The sequence below is a fragment of the Molossus molossus genome, unplaced genomic scaffold, assembly GCF_014108415.1.
Source record: "Molossus molossus isolate mMolMol1 unplaced genomic scaffold, mMolMol1.p scaffold_m16_p_13, whole genome shotgun sequence".
Taxonomy (NCBI): Eukaryota; Metazoa; Chordata; class Mammalia; order Chiroptera; family Molossidae; genus Molossus; species Molossus molossus.
This window is the reverse complement of record NW_023425348.1, coordinates 35258986-35278878: the sequence shown is the minus strand read 5'-3', so window position 1 is coordinate 35278878 and position 19893 is coordinate 35258986. Positions and strand designations below refer to the sequence as shown.

Below are 19893 nucleotides of genomic sequence, written 5' to 3'. Positions count from 1 at the left end.
CTGCTACACAAAGAGATAGATCCCATTTCTTTTTTTTTTTTTTTTATCCTCGCCCGAGGATATTTTTCCATTTTCTGTACAGATAGAATGGGAGGGAGAGAGAGTGAGAAACATCGACGTGAAGGGACACATCGAGTGGCTGCCACCCGCACGACCAACCAGGGCCGGGGACAAACTGCAACCGAAGCACGTGCCCTTAGCGGGAACCGAACCCGGGTCTCTCCGGACCGCAGGCCGACGCTCTAACCGCTGAGCCAAACTGGCCAGGGCTAGATCCCATTTCTTAACAATGACTCTGCTCCTTCTATAGATACAGTATTAAGCACATAATGGAGACCCACTATTTGCTTTAAAAAGAAATGAACTGAAGAAGATATGTAATTATATTCCATTCAAGAAAAAAACAAGGAATACATATGGTACACTAGTAATATGAAGTGTTACACCTGTCATACAAAGTATAACAAGTGTTACACTAGTCATATAAAGTAATAAAAAGATATGAAACAGAGAAGTTCCATCTGGAAGAAAATAATAGCTAGCAAGGTCTGATGGACCAGATATTTATGTGAAAGCAGGAAAAAAGGTGAATACTTTTCTAAACTGAAGAAGCAGAGCAAATATCAATTTAAAAAATAATGACAAATATTTTTACAATGTTCTAGAATTGATAGTGTTTATCACATGTATTATTCCACATATGCTTTGTAACAACCCTACAAGGTGCAATGTGTGAGTTTTGGTGCTGTTTTGAGCATATTTTACTTGGCAAATATTTGGAGCTCTCTTGGTTTGCAAAACTGAAATGTAACTTTTAAAATTACAGATACAAAAGCCTACATTTTACTTAATTTTTAATGTTCAATTTATAATTGCACTGTTCTATTTATAAATCTAGGAGGCTTTTTACAATCATCATCAAGGGCATTTTAATGACTTAATTCCCCTTAAACATTTTTATTTTTTTTTTCATTTTATTTAAAATTTTATTTTTGTTACAGATGTTTCTCCTTTTTTACCCCATTGACACCCTCTTCCCCATCTCCCCCACCCCGTCCCCGGCTTTGTTGTCCATGTCCATTGGTTATGCATACATGCATGTAAGTTCTGTGGCTTATCTCTTCCCTCCCCCCACCACCCTCTCTTCTTAGGGTTGTCAGTCTGTACCCTACTTCCATGTTACTGGGTCTACCCTATTCCTCAGACAGTTGTGTTCATTATATTCCACAAATAAGTGAGATCATGTGATATTTGTCTTTTTCTGCTTGGCTTGTTTCGCTTAGGATAATACTTTCCAGGTCCCTCCCTCCATGTCGTCTCAAAGGATAAGAGATCTTTCTTTCTTACCGCTGCATAGTACTCCATTGTGTATATGTATCACTGCTTTTTTATCCATTCCTCTACTGATGAATATTTGGGCTGTTTCCCGATCTTAGCTATTGTGAATAGTGCTGCTATGAACATGGGGGTACATATATTCTTTCTGATTGTTGTTTCAGGCTTCTTAGGGTATATTCCTAGAAGTGGGATCACTGGGTCAAATGGAAGTTCAATTTTTAATTGTTTCAAGTAACACCATATTGTTTTCCATCATGTCTACACCAGTCTGCATTCCCACCAGCAGTGTATTAGAGTCCCCTTTTCTCCACACCCTTGCCAACACTTGTTGTTTGATGATTTGTTGATGGTGGCCACTCTGACAGGTGTGAGGTGATACCTCATTGTTGTATTAATTTGCATCTCCCTAATGATTAGTGATATTTAGCATTTCTTCATATGTCTCTTGACCATTTGTATGTCCTATTTGGAGAGGTGTCTATTCAGCTCCTCTGCCCATTTTTTAATTGGGTTCTTTGTCTTCCTTTTGATGAGTTGTAAGAGCACTCTATATATTTTGGAAATTAACCCTTCCTCTAATGTATCATTGGCAATGATGTTCTCCCATACAGTGGGTTGCCTTTCCATTTTGATGTTTGTTTTTTGTTTTTGTTTTTTGTGCTGCACAGAAGCTTTTTAGTTTGATATAGTCCCATGAGTTCATTTTTTTTCTTTGTTTCTGTTGCCTTAGGTGATGTATCAGTAAAAATTCTACTGAGTATGATGTCCGAAATTTTGTTGCGTACATTTTCTTCTAGAGTTTTTATGGATTCACAAGTCACATTTTAGTCTTTTATTCATTTTGAGTTTATTTTTGTGTATGGTGTAAGTTGATGGTCTAGTTTCATTTTTTGCATGTAGCTGTCCAATTTTTCCAACACCATTTTTTAAAGAGGCTGTCTTTACTCCATTGTATGCTCTTGCTTCCTTTGTCAAGTATTAATTGAGCATAATGTCTTGGGTCCATTTCTGGGATCTCTGTTTTGTTCCACTGGTCTATATGCCTGTTCTTGTGCCAGTACCAGGCTATTTTGATTACAGTCACTTTGTAGTATAACCTGGTATCTGGTATTGTGATCCCACCTACTTTGTCCTTCTTTTTCAAAATTGCTGTGGCTATTCAGGGTCTTTTTTGGTTCCATATAAACTTTTGAAGTATTTGTTCTAGTCCTGTGAAGTATGCATTGGTATTTTGATGGGGATTGCATTGAATCTATAGGTTGCTTTGGGTAGTATGGACATTTTACTGATGTTAATTCTTCCAATCTATGAACAAGGTATATGCTTCCACTTTTTTATATCTTCCTCTATTTCTTTTTTCAATGCCCTGTACTTTTCTGCGAATAGGTCCTTTATTTCTTTGGTTAAGTTTTTTCCTAGCTATCTTAATTTTTTTTTTGCCACGATGGTAAATGGGATTGTTATTTCAGTTTCTCTTTCTGTGATTTCATCATTGGTGTATAAGAATACCATCAATTTCTTGACATTTATTTTGTATCCTGCTTCTTTGCCAAATTCATTTATTAAGTCTAGTAAATTTTGATGGAGTCTTTGGGATTTTCTATGTATAGTATCATGTCATCTGTGAATAATGACAGTTTCATGTCCAATTTAGATCCCTTTTATTATTTCTTTCTGTCTGATTGCTGTGCTAAGACTTCCAGTCTTATGTTAAATAAGAGTGGCGAAAATGGACATCCTTGTCTTGTTCCTGTTCTTAAGGGAAATGCTTTTAATTTTTGCCGATTTAGTGATGTTGGCTGCAGGTCTTTCCTATATGGCCTTTATTGTGTCGAGATATGATCCCTCTATTCTCAGATTGCTGAGGGTTTTTATCAAAAATGGGTGCTAGATTTTGTCAAATGCTTTTTCAGCATCTATTGATATGATCATGTGGTTTTTATTTTTCATTCTGTTTATGTGGTATATCACATTTATTGATTTTATATTGTACCAGCCTTGCATCTCTGGGATGAATCCCACTTGGTCATGGTGAATAATTTTTTTGATGTATTGCTGGATTTGATTTGCTAATATTTTGTTCAGGATTTTGGCATCTATGTTCATCAGGGATATAGGCATATAGTTTTCTTTCTTTGTAGTGCCTTTTCTGGTTTTGGAATTAGAATTATGCTGGTCTCATAAGATGAGCTTGGAAGTCTTCCTTCTTCTTGAATTTTTTGAAATAATTTGAGGAGAATGGGTATTAGTTGTTCTTTGAATGTTCAGTAAAATTCCCCTGTGAAATCGTCAGGGCCTGGCTTTTTGTTTGCTGGGAGAATCTTGATTACATCTTCAATTTCTTTTGTTGTTATTGGTCTGTTCAAGCATTCTATCTCTTCCCAGTTCAGTTTTGGGAGACTAAGTGTTTCTAGAAATTTTTCCATTTCACTTAGATTGTCGAATTTGGTGTCATATAATTGTTCATAATATCTGTTACCAATCCTTTGTATTTTTGTGGTGTCAGTTATTATCTCTTTCATTTCTGATTTTGTGTATTTGGGTTCTCTCTCTTTGTTTCTTGGTGAGTCTAGCTAAGGGTCCATCAATCTTGTTTATCTTTTTGAAAAACCAGCTCTTTGTTTCATTGATCCTTTGAATTGTTTTTTGGTCTCTATGCATTTATTTCCGCTTTGAACTTTACTATTTCCTTCCTTCTACTTGCTTTGGGGTTTTCTTTTTGTTTGCTTTCTAATTCTTTTTTTTTTTTTTTTGTAATGATAGAGTGGGAGGGAGAGAGAGGAAGGGGGAGAGAGAGAGAAACATCGATGTGAAGGGACACATCGAGTGGCTGCCACCCGCACGACCATCCAGGGCCGGGGACAAACTGCAACCGAAGTACATGCCCTTAGCGGGAACCGAACCCGGGTCTCTCCGGACCGCAGGCCGACGCTCTAACCTCTGAGCCAAAGTGGCCAGGGCTGCTTTCTAATTCTTTAAGTTGTGAGGTTAGACAGTCAATTAGAAATTTTTCTTGTTTCTTGAAGTAGGCCTGTAGTGCTATGAACTTCCCTCTCAGAACTGCTTTTGCTGCATCCCATAGATTTTGTGTTGTTGTGTGTTCATTTTCATTGGTTTCCAGGAAGTTTATAATTTCTTCCTTGATCTCCTCGGTAACCCATTCATTGTTTAATAAGATGCTATTTAGCCTCCATGTGTTGAAATGCCTTTGCATGTTCTTGTTGCAATTGATTCCTAGTTTCATGCCATTGTGATCTGAGAAGATGCTTGATATGATTTCAATCTTCTTGAACTTGTAGAGATTTATATTGTGTCCTATCATGTGGTCTATCTTTGAGAATGCCCCTTGTAAACATTATAAACTTCACTTATAAATTTAATATATTAAATGTCCTTTTTGTTGTTGTTGTTAATCCTCACCAGAAAATATTTTTTTCATTTATTTTTAGAATGTGGAAGGAAGGGTGAGGGAGGGGGACACTGAGAGAGGAACATCAATGTGAGACAGACACATCAATTGGTTGCCTCCCTCACACACCCCAGCCAGTTTTCGGGTCAATGCTCTAACCACTGCACCACACCAACCAGGGCTTAAGTCTCCTTTAAAATACTTTAGTTGAATTACAAACAAACCTCTTCAAGTTTTAAAATAATTTTTCTACCTAATAAATAAAACTTAAAATATGGGGAGTTTTAAGCTTTCTTATATATTTCAATTTACAAATGGTATAATTTTTGTTTTTTGTCTCTAAATCTCAGATTAAAATCAATTCCTTGACATTCTAAAAATAACCTGTTGGATATTCTAATCTATAAAATTCTCTTTTAAAAAATACAAATACATATACTACCAAATATATACAATTATTACATAGCACAAACATATTAATTTAAAGGTTTAATTTACTTTATTATGGTCTAATTTATCTAAATCTCTTCAGGATTACAGACCCCTGACCACCAAGGAAACAACTTTGCTAATTTTGTCGTTAGTTTTCCAAGAAATTTAGAGGGCCTTTATATTTAGTTAGCTAATTTTGGCTATCATGTGCAATCTTGTTTGGGAGATATATAACTGCAGATATTGAGGGTGATTGTTTTATGGTGTTTTTTTTTTAACATTCTCAACTATAAAGCTAAACATTGTTTTATAGTCACTGTCTCATGAACTCTAAAATTGTAGGAAGGAGTCAGGTCCTAGCTCATATTCCCTAGATTCAAAGTATGCCATGAGGGAATTTCCATCTACATAAGTAAGTCACAACCTCTAAGTTTACAGCTAATTTTCACTTTTTCTGTTGGCATTTCATTGGCTTTCTTAAGATATTTAAACTTCCTCTGAATGGATCCTGCATATCTCTGAGACTTTGTCTGTCTAAAGCCATGTTCATAACATTAGGTAGGTGTTATCATTATCATCTCAAGTACAGGACATCTAGAAATTAAACATCAGAGAAACTGATTTACTTATCTAGATATGCTAGAGACTCTTTCATAGGTGGAGATGATGGCCCTCAAACCCAGATTTTCTACAAGACATCCTATTTCCCCCATGTCTCCACTACGGCATGAGCAGTAGATGAAAACATGGTTGGACAAGATTCTGGCTTCATATACGGGATGTAAGTGGGCTCTGGCAGGAGGTAATGATGGGAGAAAGGTGGATGAGGCCAGATGTGAGGAAGAAGAATTTTGATGATAGTGAGAAACACAGAAAGTTCTTGAGCACAGAAATGGATAGCCTGTTCCTATCTGTGTGTTAGAAAAATAACTTTGATACAACCATTGAGAGGATATATTTGGAGTGGAAACAAAGGGAGAATAGGGAAGCCAGCCAGGATGTTCCTGTGGTAATACAGTGAGAGGCAATAAAGGCCTCTACTGAAGAAGACATGGGAAGAGACAAGAGGTAGAAGAAATAATTCAAAAGTAGACTCTAAAGGATTTCTGGGTTAATTGGATTTCTATAGGCACTGTAGGGTTAAAAATTACTTCAATGTTCCCACTCTAAGTGTCCAAGAGAATAATGATAAAGAGAAAGTTGTCAGTTGGCTTCTGTTTAAAATAATCACATACACGCATGCACACACACACACACACACACATCAGCTAAATGCATGTTATTTGATGGAGTGGATGTAGAAACAGTGTTAGAGGACTAACTGGAAACACATTTGCATTAAGTATACAATTTTTCCCTGTTTGAAATACAACAGCAATGATCCTTTTGAAATTCAGACTCACCATATATTTTTTTCAAACTGAATCTCATTTCAGAGCTATTCCAAGGTTACACTTGAAAGCTTTCTATCCTCTGCTGAGAAGTAATGGTCTATGAAAAACAATGCTTTCAGTCCCTGAGTACCTTTATTTATTTACTTTAAAAAGTTTCCTATCATGCAACCATTTAAAAAGATGCTTATGAAGAATTATTAATGATATGATAATGTTCTTAAGATATAGTTGAGCAAAAACACAGGGTACAAATGATACACTTTGATCCCTAGATGTGTTTCATACATAACACATATTCATTCGCACTCACAAGTACATGAGGAATAAATGAAAGGAATTCAGAGCTTTTATATATGGGTGGCAAGGTTAAGAGGAAAGGTAAATTTTTCATCCTTTTCCGTACTTTCCATCATTTATATAATGCGCATACATTATTTTTGAAGTCTTCAAGACACTCGAGAAGCACAATGTATCCTAACTCATTTAAAACTGATACTTTAGTTACTTTTCCGAAAGAATTCAAGAGTACAGATTTTAATTTAATCTACTAACCAGCCAACACAAATACAAAGGTCTCTTTTAGTAACTCAAACAAGATTCAGGTATCTGCTTCAGAAATCTACCTTATCTCCCCGCACCCTTCCAGACTACTGCATACCTCAAGGCCTCACTTTCTTCTCTGAATCTAGGTGCAACATTTAAAAAATAAATAAATCTAGGTAGATTTTTAAAAAACAAATAAATCTATGTATACTTCTAAAAAGAATATGTAAATCTAAGTAGACCCATTAGAAAATAAATAATGAAGAAAACACAACTCAAAATTGGTCTCCTACTACTCATCTTAACATTCACTTTAAAGGCAGACATTCTCTCGGCTTCTTTCAATAAATGTCTGCCTATTTTGAAAGTGCCAAAGTTTTTTATGAGTTTAAACAAAAAGAAAAGATCTAGTTTAAGTTTGAGAAATATGTAGGGCTAGACCTTCCCAGGGTCAAATGTTTCTTTGTTTTATTGTTCATCTTTTTCTTTTTAATTTTCAAGAGATAAGTTCCCCAAGCAATACAAATTCACCCTGGGGGGGTTTTATTATCTTATTTACTGTAATAATATCTATTGCAGAGTTAAGCAAAGACGCCTCTTTCAAAGGGTGCCCATGATTTAATCGGTTATGAATGTCTCGAACTATGAAACACCGAAATCAGGGGGAACTGGGATCTGATCAGATGCTAAAACTAACAAGTCAGAAGACAGCCCAGCAGAGTCATGGAAATGAATGAGATACACAACAGCTTCTTTGGAAAAGGGAGTCAACAGCCTGAGTACTAAGCACCACAGCAAGGGTTGAGAGAGGTATTCATCCAGGTACTGGCCTCTTCTGAGCAAATACTGGTTCCTGTGTCTGGCAATTAACCTGGCACCACCAGTCCTGGAAAACTAACCATTTGTGTCTCAGTCCCTTCACCTGTTCAATGGGCTTAATAATAAAACCTTCAGTGCCTGATACATCACCAATGTTCCATAAACATTAGCCATTGCTACTGGGCATTGCTGAGGCACATAGGGAGATGAGCTGAACCTCAAGGGCCACGGCAGTGCTAAGCCATAGATTTTTAAATGAGTATGTATATGAAATGGTAAATGGACCAGGCTACAGGGACAGGTTTTTTGTGCATTTCCTACCTAGTGTTGGCTGACAATTGCAATTTGTCATCCTTAATTTACATATTCCTAATTAAGGATGTATGTTCCTTAATGCAGGAAACATGTTACAGTGTTTTGCAATGTGTGAGTTATGACCCTTCTGCACCCTTTCAAACTCATTAGTAAAGGTAAAATAAGAAATCAGTTTTAAATGGGTCAATATGAATTCTATTTCCTCAACCATTTTTTGATTATATTTATGTTTAGAAAATCTTGACCAAAATTATGAAATAAATACATTTTAAAAATATAAAAATAGAATAGAAAGATCAGAATGTGTAGCTTTGGGTAAAGTTAAGTACTGCTTTATAGAATTTGTACTTAGTTGTAATTTTTAATTTACATTTTTACTGTGGGTTGCAGTCTAAAAAGTTTGAAGAAAAAAAAAAGGGGGTATATATGTTACTTAGGCAAATACTAACACACAACAGTTTCTCAACAAACTTGTTGACTCTGCTTTATTCCAAACATTAGTCATAAAACAGTGTTTGCTAAACTCATCTTATAATAAGAATTACCCAGTGTCATTTCCACATTTCTACACTTCTTACCCAGAGATTCTGATGTTGGAGAAATTCTGTCATGAAAGAGGCAATAATTCACCATTAGGGAGGGAATTTGTTGAAAGCAAATCTGTTCTCCTGTCTGTATCTATTTTTATTTGGGGTACCAAGTCTGATCCACACAGGCACCTTGTACAGTATATCCAGCTATTTGAGTGGCTAACATTCATTCAGACAGGCACTCATTCAGCAAATCTTTGTTCACCATGTTGCACATGCAGGGCAATGGGGGCATTATTGAATACAAGGCATGGTTCTGGCATCTGAGTAGTGTAGATCCATTTTAGAATTAGGGTGGGTGTCCACTGAGGATCAGAAGATCTGAAGCCAAAAATAAAATGGAGCTTTGAATGTACATATATGATATAAATTTGAGGGTAGTCTGCCATTCAAATGTTCAGAGGATTAAAATTTAGTAAAATTGGCCCAGCCGGTGTGGCTCAGTGGTTGAGCATCGACCCATGCTCCAAGAGGTCACTGGTTTGATTCCCGGTCAGGGTACATGCCCAGGTTGTGGGCCCAACTCCCAGTAGGGGGCATGCAGGAGGCAGCTAATCAATGTTCTCTCTCATTGATGTTTCCATCTCTCTTTCCCTCTCCCTTCCTCTCTAAAAATCAATAAAGAAAAAAAAAATTCTTTTAATTAGTAAAATTGAAATGGCCAGCATATATCTAAGCACTTCTCTCTAATTAATACTGACCAAATATAGAAGAGCTGAGAAGCAGTAGCCAACAGCTGAGGAGAACCCAGTATTAGGGCAGGAAATGGCAAAGAAGAAGATAAATATCAAAAGTGAAATTATAGCCCTGGCCAGTTTGCCTCACCAGTTAGAGCATCAGCCCGCAGACCAGAGAGTCCCAGGTTCAGATTCCGCTAAGGGCACATAACTTGGTTGCAGTTTGTCCCCAGCCCCTGTTGGAGTCGTGTGGGTGGCAGCCACTTGATGTGTCTCCCTCACATTGATGTTTCTCTCTCTCTCTCTTTCTCCCTCTCTCCTTCCCGCTCTATCTGAAGATAAATGAAAAAAAAAAAAAAAAAAAGTCCTCAGGTAAGGATGAAAAAAGTGAAATTATATAGAGACCTGGAAAACTTGCCCCCAGTCTCACTGGCACCAACCAGATCCAATCTATTAACATCTCTCACCTGTATTACTGCAGGAACTTCTAAGTGGTCTTTCTGCTCTGGTCATTACCCCCCTAAAGTCTCTTTCCAACACCCAGGCCTGAGTGACCCCATTAAAACATTAGTCAAATTATGACTTCTTTGCTCAAAACCCTGCTGGCTTCCCATTTCACTGCTGGAAGACGCCTAACCTACAAAGCCCTACGTGATCTGCTCACTTTGGCATGCTCTTGCCCTTCCTCTTACCAGCCACACTAGCTTCTTAGACGTGCCTTAAAATGCCAGGTGGCTCCCTCCCCAGGTCCTTTTCACTTTGTTACCTTTTCCTGCATGGTTGATCCCTTCACAACCTTTAGGTCTTCACTCAAGCTCACCTTCCTAACCACTTTATCTAAACTGTAACTTCAACCCCTTCCCAAGTTCACACTTCAGATAACACTTCCATGTTTTGTTTTTTCTTTTCAGCATGTATCATTACACATAATCTATCTTACTTAACTCTTTTTTTTTTATTACTCAGCTTACTACCAAGTGCATTCTATAAGGACATGGATCATTGTCTGTTTTGTTCTACCCTGTATTTTTAGCAACTAGGTCAGTGCCTGACACAATAGATGCTTATTAAATATTTGGTGGAAAAATGAATGGAGAATACATAAGAAAGCTTCATGCTCTGACTCTAACTATCATTTATTAGCAAGAAGTCAAGAGATTCCCCTACAAAGTAGCTCCCACCCCCGGGGTCCAGCTCTACTGACCAATGTGCCCTCTGCAATCTTGGCCAGGCCTCACAGACAGCTATATTGGGGTCCAACCCTGCTCATCAACAAGCCCACAGTAGTCATGGCTGGGCCTCACAGCTGGTGGGCCTGGGGGCCAATCCTAACCACCACCATGCCCACACAATTGTGGCTTAACAATAACAGGAGGGTGCAATCCACACAGCGGACACCCCTAGAGCATCTGGCTTTGATGACAAGGGGAGACTGTGCCACTGGGTCCCACAGGACACTTTCTACATAAGGCTATTCTTTCAAGACCAGGAGATGAGCTGATCTATCCAATACGTAGAAACAAACACAGAGAGCTAAGCAAAATAATAAGAAGAAAGTGTATGCTCCAAACAAAAGAATAAGACAAAAACTCCAAAAAAAGAACTGAACAAACTGGAGATAAGCAGTCTACCAGATAAAGCAGTCAAAAGTAATGGTTATAAAGGTGTTCATTGAACTCGAAAGAATGGATGAGCATAGTGAGAACTTCAAAAAAGAAATAGAATGATACATCTGATAAAAGGCTAATATCCAAAGCATATAAAGAGCTTATTCAACTCAACATAAAAAAAAAATTCAAAAATGGGCAGAGGACCTGAATAAGTATTTCTCCAAAGAAAACATATAGATTGTCAACAGACACAAAAATATGTTTAGCATCACTAATCACCAGGACAATCACAATGAGATATCACCTCACACGTCAGAATGGCTATTATCAAAGACAACAAATAACAATTGTTGATGAGGATGTGGAGAAAAGGGAACACTTGTGCATTGTTGGTGGGACTGTAAATTGGTGCAGCAACCATGGAAATCACTATGGATGTTCCTCAAAAAATTTCAGATAGAACTACCATACAATCTAGCAATTCCTCTTCTAGAATTTATCCAAAGAAAACACACACACTAGTTGGAAAAGATAATGTGCATCCCTATATTCATTGCAGCATTATTTACAATAGCCAAAATACTGAAGCAACCTAAGTGTCCATAAGAGATGAGTGGCAAGAAAGAAGTGGTATATGTATACAATGTAATATTACTCAGCCATGATGAAAAGAATGAGCCTGGCCGGTGTGGCTCAGTGGACTGAGCACTGGACTGAGAGGTCCCAGTTCGAATCCCAGTCAGGGCACATGCCTGGATTGCAGGCTTGATCCCCAGTAGGAGGTGTGCAGGGGCAGCCGACTGATGTTTCTCACATCAATGTTTCTATCTCTTTCTCCCTTCCTCTCTCTCTAAAAAAATCCATAAAAAACCTATTTTAAAAAATGAAGAATGAACATAACAGTCTGAGGAATGGGATAGTCCCAGAGACGTGGAAGTGGGGTACAGACTGACAATCCCCAGAAGAGGGGGTGGGGGGGGCAAACGACAGAACTTATATGCATGTATGTATGAACAATGAGCATGGACCACAAAACTGGGGACAGGGTGGGGAGGGGGGGAAGGGGGGAATCAGTGGTGGGAAAAGGAGAAACATCTGTAACAAAAATAAATTAATTAACTAAATTTAAAACAATGAAATCTTACCATTTGTGAAACATGGATGGGCCTAGAGGGCATTATGCTAAGTGAAATATGTCAATGATAAATAGAATATGATTTTACATATATGTGAAATCTAAAAACAAAACAGAAATAGACTCATAGACATAGAGAACAAACTGATGATTGCCAGAGGGATGTGGACAGGAGGATGGGTGAAAAAGGTGAAAGGAATCAAAAGGTATAAACTTACAGTTATAAAATAAATAACTTATGGGGATGTAATGTACAGCATAGATAATATAGTCAGTAACAACATAATAACTGTGGATGGTGACAAATGGTTAATAGACTTATTGTGATGATTACTTGGTAAGGTATATAAATGTCAAATCATTATGTTGTACATCTGAAACTAATATAATATTGTATGCCAACTATATTTGAATGAAAAAGAAAAACAGAAAAGATGTAAGAAAAAGGAATGGTGAGGTTATACTGTGTAAAACATGCAATGCTAGTATTTATTTAATTTCTTACCTTTTTAAAAAGAAAAATAGATTTTACTTGTCTGCAACATACTAATTATTTATGGTTCACATTATTTATTTGGGGAGATTCTGAAAAGATTTAGAGTGGAACAGACCAGATTTAAAAGCTGCCTTTACAGGCACTTAATAGTTGGGTGACATTAGGCAAGTTATTTTTGTTTCCTAAACTTCAGTTTCCCTCATCTGTACAATAATGATGATTACAATGCTCACATCATAGGTCACTGGGAAGTGCTTTGAAGAATAAGTGCTCGGCTACTGGTGTAGTCCATGGCTTGTAGTAAGAGCTTGACAAATGATAGCCATTATTGGTATTGTTTGTTGTTTGGTTTTATTCTTTATTAATTAACTTCTTGTATTAATTTTTAAAGATTTGAAATAAATAGCCTCAGTAGATATTGTAAATTCAATATACTGAGTAGATTTAGGTATTATAGACCCGATGTACTGAGTCGGCTCACAACCATTTGAAGCCATCATTCAGGGGCCCAGTGAGGGGACTAGTATCTTATTAACCTCCTGAAAGATACGTATTCAACTGGAACCCAGAGAGGAACCATCCCTGATGCATGAGCCATAGGTATTACACAGACTGTCCAAAACTCTGATTCATGATTCCAAGACCTGCCTACAACAAATAATGTGTTTATTAAAAGCACCAATATGTGGGATGCATCATGGATTCTAGCAAAGAGTAGGCATCAGCAGCATAAGGAGATAGAATTTCTGAAAGTTTCCCTTTCAAACAATAAATCAAGTATTTTAAAGTAAAAAAAAATGAAGAAAACAGTATATAGTTCCTGTCCTCAAAGTACTTGCAATCTAGTTGGGATGAGGGCAATACCAAAGCCTAATAAAAAGTAGCTAGCAATGTAAGATAAATATGTAAGTGATGTCATAAGGCAATATAAGATTTATTGCCATGAATGATGGAGAAATTACACTCACTAAATCAAAGGAGAGATAAAGTAGTTAGTGTGGTTAGGTCAAGTTCTTGGAAAACAGACACCCTGTGCTGCTTCTGAAAGGAAGGATAGAATTTAGACAAGCATGTCCATGCAGAGAAGGGATCTCCATTGCAGGAAACAATTCTAGCAAATTCTCACAGGCAGAAAAGAGTGGGGTGTATAGAAAAGAGGAACTTCACTGAATAAACTCAGTAGAAATGAGCATGATGAATGTCTGAATTCTACACTGTTTAAGCATGCAACAAATTGTTTTAGTCTGAATTATTGATTTCCTCTGACCTAGCTCTACAACCTGGCTGTGCAGATCCAAAAGAGAATATGACTGAGTGCAAGTGGTTTGTGATTGCCAAGTCCAGCACTCAAACCCAAGCCCATGTGACCTCAAAGCCTGGGAAGAAGCTGAGTAAGTAATAAAGAGAAATCTGGGGCACAGTGAATGTAACATTTAACAAGTATTTATTGAGCACTTCCTATGTATCTGCATTGTTCTTGATGCTGATAATGTAGACGTAAACATAGCAAACTGAAATCCTGACTTCTATGTAGTTTACATGATACCATATGTGCATGTGTGGTAGTGATGGGAGTGGCAGAAGAGGGGACGTTTATCTGAAAATGTTTCTTGCTAATTACAGATATCTTTTAATTGGGCTCAATTCCTAGAATTTCTTAACACTATTCTTACTGAAGCCAACTTTGAAGTCTCTCCCTACTTAGTGGCCTCAACTTTATCAATTATGAGCTAAACTGACTACTTACTACATTCTAAGGACATTTTTCACAGTGTTCACATGCCTTATATCACATAATTCTTATAATAACTGAAAGCTATTATGTATCCCTAGTATATAGATAAAAATCCTGAATTAAGAAAGTTTCTTGTGCAAAAAAATGTTTCTATGGAATAATGGGGAAGATAGACCAAATATAGTTCTTTTGGAATTGCAAGAATCCATGCTTTAAAAACATTCTGCTACATTCTTTTTCCAAAATCTTCTTATATTTATCCCCAAGGAATTTCAAAACTAAAAGGAGAATTCTTAAAATCTATAGGGTAGGCAGCAGGCTTTACTAGAATAAGCCAGTAAATCAGAGATCAAAAGACCTATACCAAATCTGCTTCTGACACACTCTTTGCCTTAGTTTCCTTATCTGTGAAATGGGTGTAATACTTGGCATTCGTATTTCAGATATTGTGGATTTGTGAGTGTATATGGGTATGTTTACAGTAGCAGAATGAAAGGAGGAAAATAGTGAGATGAGGAACATAAAACTATTTAGAAAAGCAACAGGTATCACTTAGATGTAAGTTAGTATCAATATAAGCACTTTAAAAAAAATAGTCATTTCTGCACACAAAAATGATATGGGCATCTGCTGCAACAAACTTCCTGTATGTTTTACTAAAGAGATACTTTGTGTACAACATATTGTACACCTATATAATGATCACATTATTCTTTTTGTGTGAACAGAATCAGATTAAATTGTTCTAATCAGATTATCTAAAAAGTTAAACTCAAGCCAATATGATATGAATGTTTATCAAATTCAAACAACTTACGCCCTGGCCGGTTTGGCTCAGCAGTTGGAGCGTTGGCCTGGGGTCCAGAGAGACCTGGGTTCAGTTCCCGCTAAGGGCACGTACCTCGGTTGACTAAGTTGTGGTTTGTCCCAGGTCCCGGTTGGGACATGTGGGTGGCAACCACTCGATGTGTCCCTTTCGTGTCGATGTTTCTCTCTCTCTTCCTCTCTCTCCCTCCCACTCTATCTGAACAAAAAATGGAAGACTGTCCTCAAGTGAGGATAAAAATAAAAAAAATTCAAACAACTTAGAGTTAATAAGAAAACAAAGAACATATATAATACCCCCCTGGTTAGACATTTTAATCTATTTTCCTTCTGTGGAAATCCCTCCTAGAAATAGGTGGAAAAGTAAGACAGTTTCTAAAGAGTTAAATTGTGATGATTGCTCAGATAGTTCTCACAGTATTGGCTTTACCTTGCATTTATTTGTTTGACCTTATTATTTCACTGTCCAGTCTTCTAAGACCTTGTGCTCCATTTCAAACTATTTGCAAGTCTTCAAAGTGTTCTTCTTAACTCCATGCTTTTGTCCTTCTCTCTACCAGGCAGACCTTCCTCACTCCAGGCTGCCTGGCAAAACTCCATTAACTATCAAAATTCAACTCAGAGGTGACTTCACCATAAAACCTTTCTTGACCAGTCCATGTAAAATTAGCCAGTGTTCTGTTTTGTGTTGTCCTTACAATGTCTTCTGTAGATGTTCATTACTGGTACTGTAATACCTCACACCATTTACTTGTTTATAGGTCTGCGTCCTTTCCAAGTTGGAAGCTTCTTGAAAGCAAGGGTTGTTTTCTACTGACCTTAATTTCCCAGACTCTAGCATAGGGCATAAATCATAGTTGTCCTTCAAATTATTTTTGATAGATAAATGAATAAATGATGATCATGAGTCACATTCTGATATCTGTAAATATATGCATGTTCACATATATATACATACATATTCATTCCAAATTTAATGTCTTCGTTGTTACAAATATATATATGAAAACACTCTACTCTCAAAAAATCCTTTTGACAGCACTATATCATAAAGGTCCAACTAACAAAACAATCATTCTAGGATAAAAGATTGTGAGTGCAAAAATAAATAAATAAATAAAAAATAAGGAGTTGTTTCTATCCTTTGAATTATAATCATCTGAAAGTTTTGGGTCACTATAACACTAATCATGTTAAATCATGGCAACATGAGAAGCTACACACTGTATAAGAGACTGTATCAGATCCTAGCAAATGAGTAATTCTGGGCATAATAAAAACAAAATCAAATGTTTTAAAAATATAACATAAAATAAAACAAACATAAAAACATCACATAAGATTTTATTGTGAAAACTTGGTAAAATATCAGACCATGTAATTACAAACTCTTTTGCAAAACTTGATATCTCATAAGAAAAAGATAAACTTAATGAAAAATTATAACATTTGAAAAAAAGTACAAAAAGTAATTATTGAAAGGGTGTAAGCATACTTAAAATTGAAGTTAACCTACTCAAAGCAAGGTTACACATGCTTTATGTGGTAATATACATGGTCGGAGTTTCCATTGATTAATATATAGAAATGTTTATCTCTTTCAGTACAGGTTAGCCAAAGTACTAAGAATTTATTATCCAAAGTCATCCAAATTGAGATATTATTGGTATAAGACTTCATTCCTTTGCTTATGAATATAAGTGACAAAAATTTAAGCTAACCCCACAAAGCTACTAGTCCTAATAGTAAAAGAGTAAAAAGAGTAAAAAGGGACTTTCTCAAAACCCATATCAAAGGAACTGTGGACTCAGGTTTTTATGTACTTCTGAAATATAACAATGAAATAGTAAGACAATTATCTCTTGATCTAAATTATTTATATCCCCTCGGAGGGGGGTGAGGGGGAAAGCACTTTTCTCTTTCAAAAAAATGAGGGAAAACATTTACAATTCATTGAGATTACAAACCAGTGCATTACATACCCATAATTTGAAACAAGAGACAATGATGGAGAAATTCCAGTTAATATTTGGGCACTCTCTCTAGGTTTTTCAATATCTCTTTTGATAGTTTACTGTATCATATGTATGGGGGGGGGGCGCGGAATTGACTGTTGAATTTAATCTTAAAAGTGGTAAAAAGTAAATTCTGCAGAAGTCTGCAAGATGATCCACAGAAATGCTTCCCAGCTGTGGTTGTAATAGAACTGGTCATTGAAACTTAAATACTACCTGTTTGAAATTCAGATAGAAAACAAAAAGGCTTACAAAAGAGTGAGCAGCAGGGAGATCCTTAATAAGACTTGTAAACACAGAAACTAAAACTTTAGTACCCAGACATATTAAAAGGCTCCCCCAGTAAAATGAAATGGGGCAACACTTTACATTGATACATGTTTAAGATCTTACTTGAGGTATGAAGTCTTAACTGCCCTTTAAATTTTTTTTCTCTTGAAAAGCAATCACTTTCCTCTTGAACTTCCTTCAAAAATACAAGTTCCAAATGCTCACAGGATGTAATGCACTTTAAATTATGCTCCTGGAATTCCACAGCTGGCCTGACGGGCTGAGTGCTCAAAGGGCAGTGTCAGAAAACCTCTCCAGTAATATTGCCGTCCTTCCTGACAAGGGGTAAATCTCCTAAACTTAGGCTCAACTTCAGAGGCTCATTAGCTACAGCAAGTGAATGTCAGCGGGGTGATAACGCCGGGCAGCAGCACCCGTGCAGCCAAAGCAAACAGAGCTGAGGATGCGTATGCTCAGTATCACCAACTTCCCATGGTAATGATGTGTTTATATGAACAGGGTGATCAGCTATCCCACAGATCACATCCTAATGCCATTACAGCCCCTATATTTCATCCCCATCTCCAAACAATTCAGCTGCACACACGCAGGCAGCTCACAGCACTTTTTTGAAAGACTTGAAATCCTCATCTAAAGCATGCTCTATAGCTTTTTACCCTCGCTGATTTATTGGTTCTGGCCTACCTACATAATTTTCACCTTTTCCTCCCCCCACTCCAGCCCCCAAGTGTGAGCGTGAACCTGAATTACAAACAGTTAAACCTGAAGGTCACTTCACAGCAGCGTTCCAACATGCTCCCCCAGCGAGGCTGCACGGCGACAATAAAACAAAACCCTTGCAACCACCTGTAATAATCTGCCTGCTCAGCCAGCAATCCGAAAAGTCCTGAAGCCACACAAGGTAGACATTTTCTGCAGCTGGTTTAACATGAATATTGTGCCCAGTTGTCGGCTCGCCTCCTCTTACCTTCACGTTAGTCCGGAGTGCACAGTAACATGCAAAGAACATTGCAGTAAATAAGAAGCATATGGACCGGTATTCAGCTTCTCAGCACAGCGCAAGCCCCACACACTCGGTCCTGGGCATGTGCTACTAAGGAGCATCCGTTCCCTCTGTCAGTTTGAAAATGCATTGATCTCTGTTTTCTCTGACTACAAAACGACATGTCTTGAAGGCACTGAGGGAGAGCTCAAAATCTCTTCATTAGCTATATATAGCATTGTGCCCAGTAATTTCAATTAGCTGAGAATTCAGCATCTGAAAGTTAAGACTTCAGTTGCTTTTCCTTCTAGCATTTTAAATCACTGGGTTTAAAAAAAAAAAAAAAAACGGGAGGGGAGAATGAGCTCACCCAGGAGGGATGGGGGAGAAGGTGAAGAACTGAAATTTAACCAATGAGTTACTTATGTTTCTGGAGAGCTCTCTGTTATCCTATTAGATACTTTACACTGGGATTGCATTCGGCAGACCGTAAATGAACAGGAGACCCGTTTCCCTGTGGAGGTTTAATATGGGCTCTGCACTACAGTCCAGGCTATTCTGATGCAGCGCCCTGTTTGGCAAATACTACAAATCACTGCAAACACCTCTCATTCTGTTTTTCAGTGTGAAATAGAACCGAGACCAAAGCATCACTGTCTCACAAAGTCCCCTAAAATGTAAACTGGGTTCCCCTGGGGTGATCTGCAGTTATATGGCTCAGAAGTACCACCTCCTCTTACTTCCCTGTCCTGTGATATCTGTTCACACCTCCTTAGGGTATCTAAAGTTGCTAGGCTCACGAATAAAACGATGCATCCAATTTTCCAAAACTAAGCTTTATTAGTAAATGACAATCAATAGTACAGGATGAGTTCAGAATAAAGACGGAAGATTCCAGAGGATAACATAACCACAGATTCAGTAGCTACTGCTGCTGAATGTAATGTGTTCAGCTGACTCTGGAAGGGAGAGAGCAAGAGAGAAAAATAAAAGCTTCTGCCCCCATGAATCCATAAGGGGAAAAAAATAAATAAATAAAACATCATCAGATCCTACTCTCTGTTGTCATTCCTGTCAGGCACCGGATGCTGCAAATTAACTCAATTTTTACGGAGCCAGAGGACAAAACTCCAATTTAACGTTCTAAACTCTTATTTCCAGCCTTAGGAAGCCCTAATACTCAGCTAGAATTCTAAAGCTATCTGACGAAATGCAAGCAGAAATGAACAGTTCTCACTGCAGCAAAAATAGTGGGAGGAAAAAGAGTGGTTGTCTTTGCCACGATGC

At 37.3% G+C, this 19893-nt stretch overlaps 1 protein-coding gene across 1 annotated transcript in view; it reads right to left on the bottom strand.

Moving 5' to 3' along the window:
* DLG2 (discs large MAGUK scaffold protein 2) overlaps positions 1-18911 on the bottom strand; it is a 1351614-nt gene extending 1332703 nt beyond the window's left edge. The window contains exon 1 of the mRNA XM_036258408.1: positions 18592-18911. Coding sequence (XP_036114301.1) covers positions 18592-18633 — 42 coding nt within the window. The 5' untranslated portion in view covers positions 18634-18911. The remainder of the gene's footprint in view (positions 1-18591) is intronic.
* Positions 18912-19893: the final 982 nt, after the last annotated feature.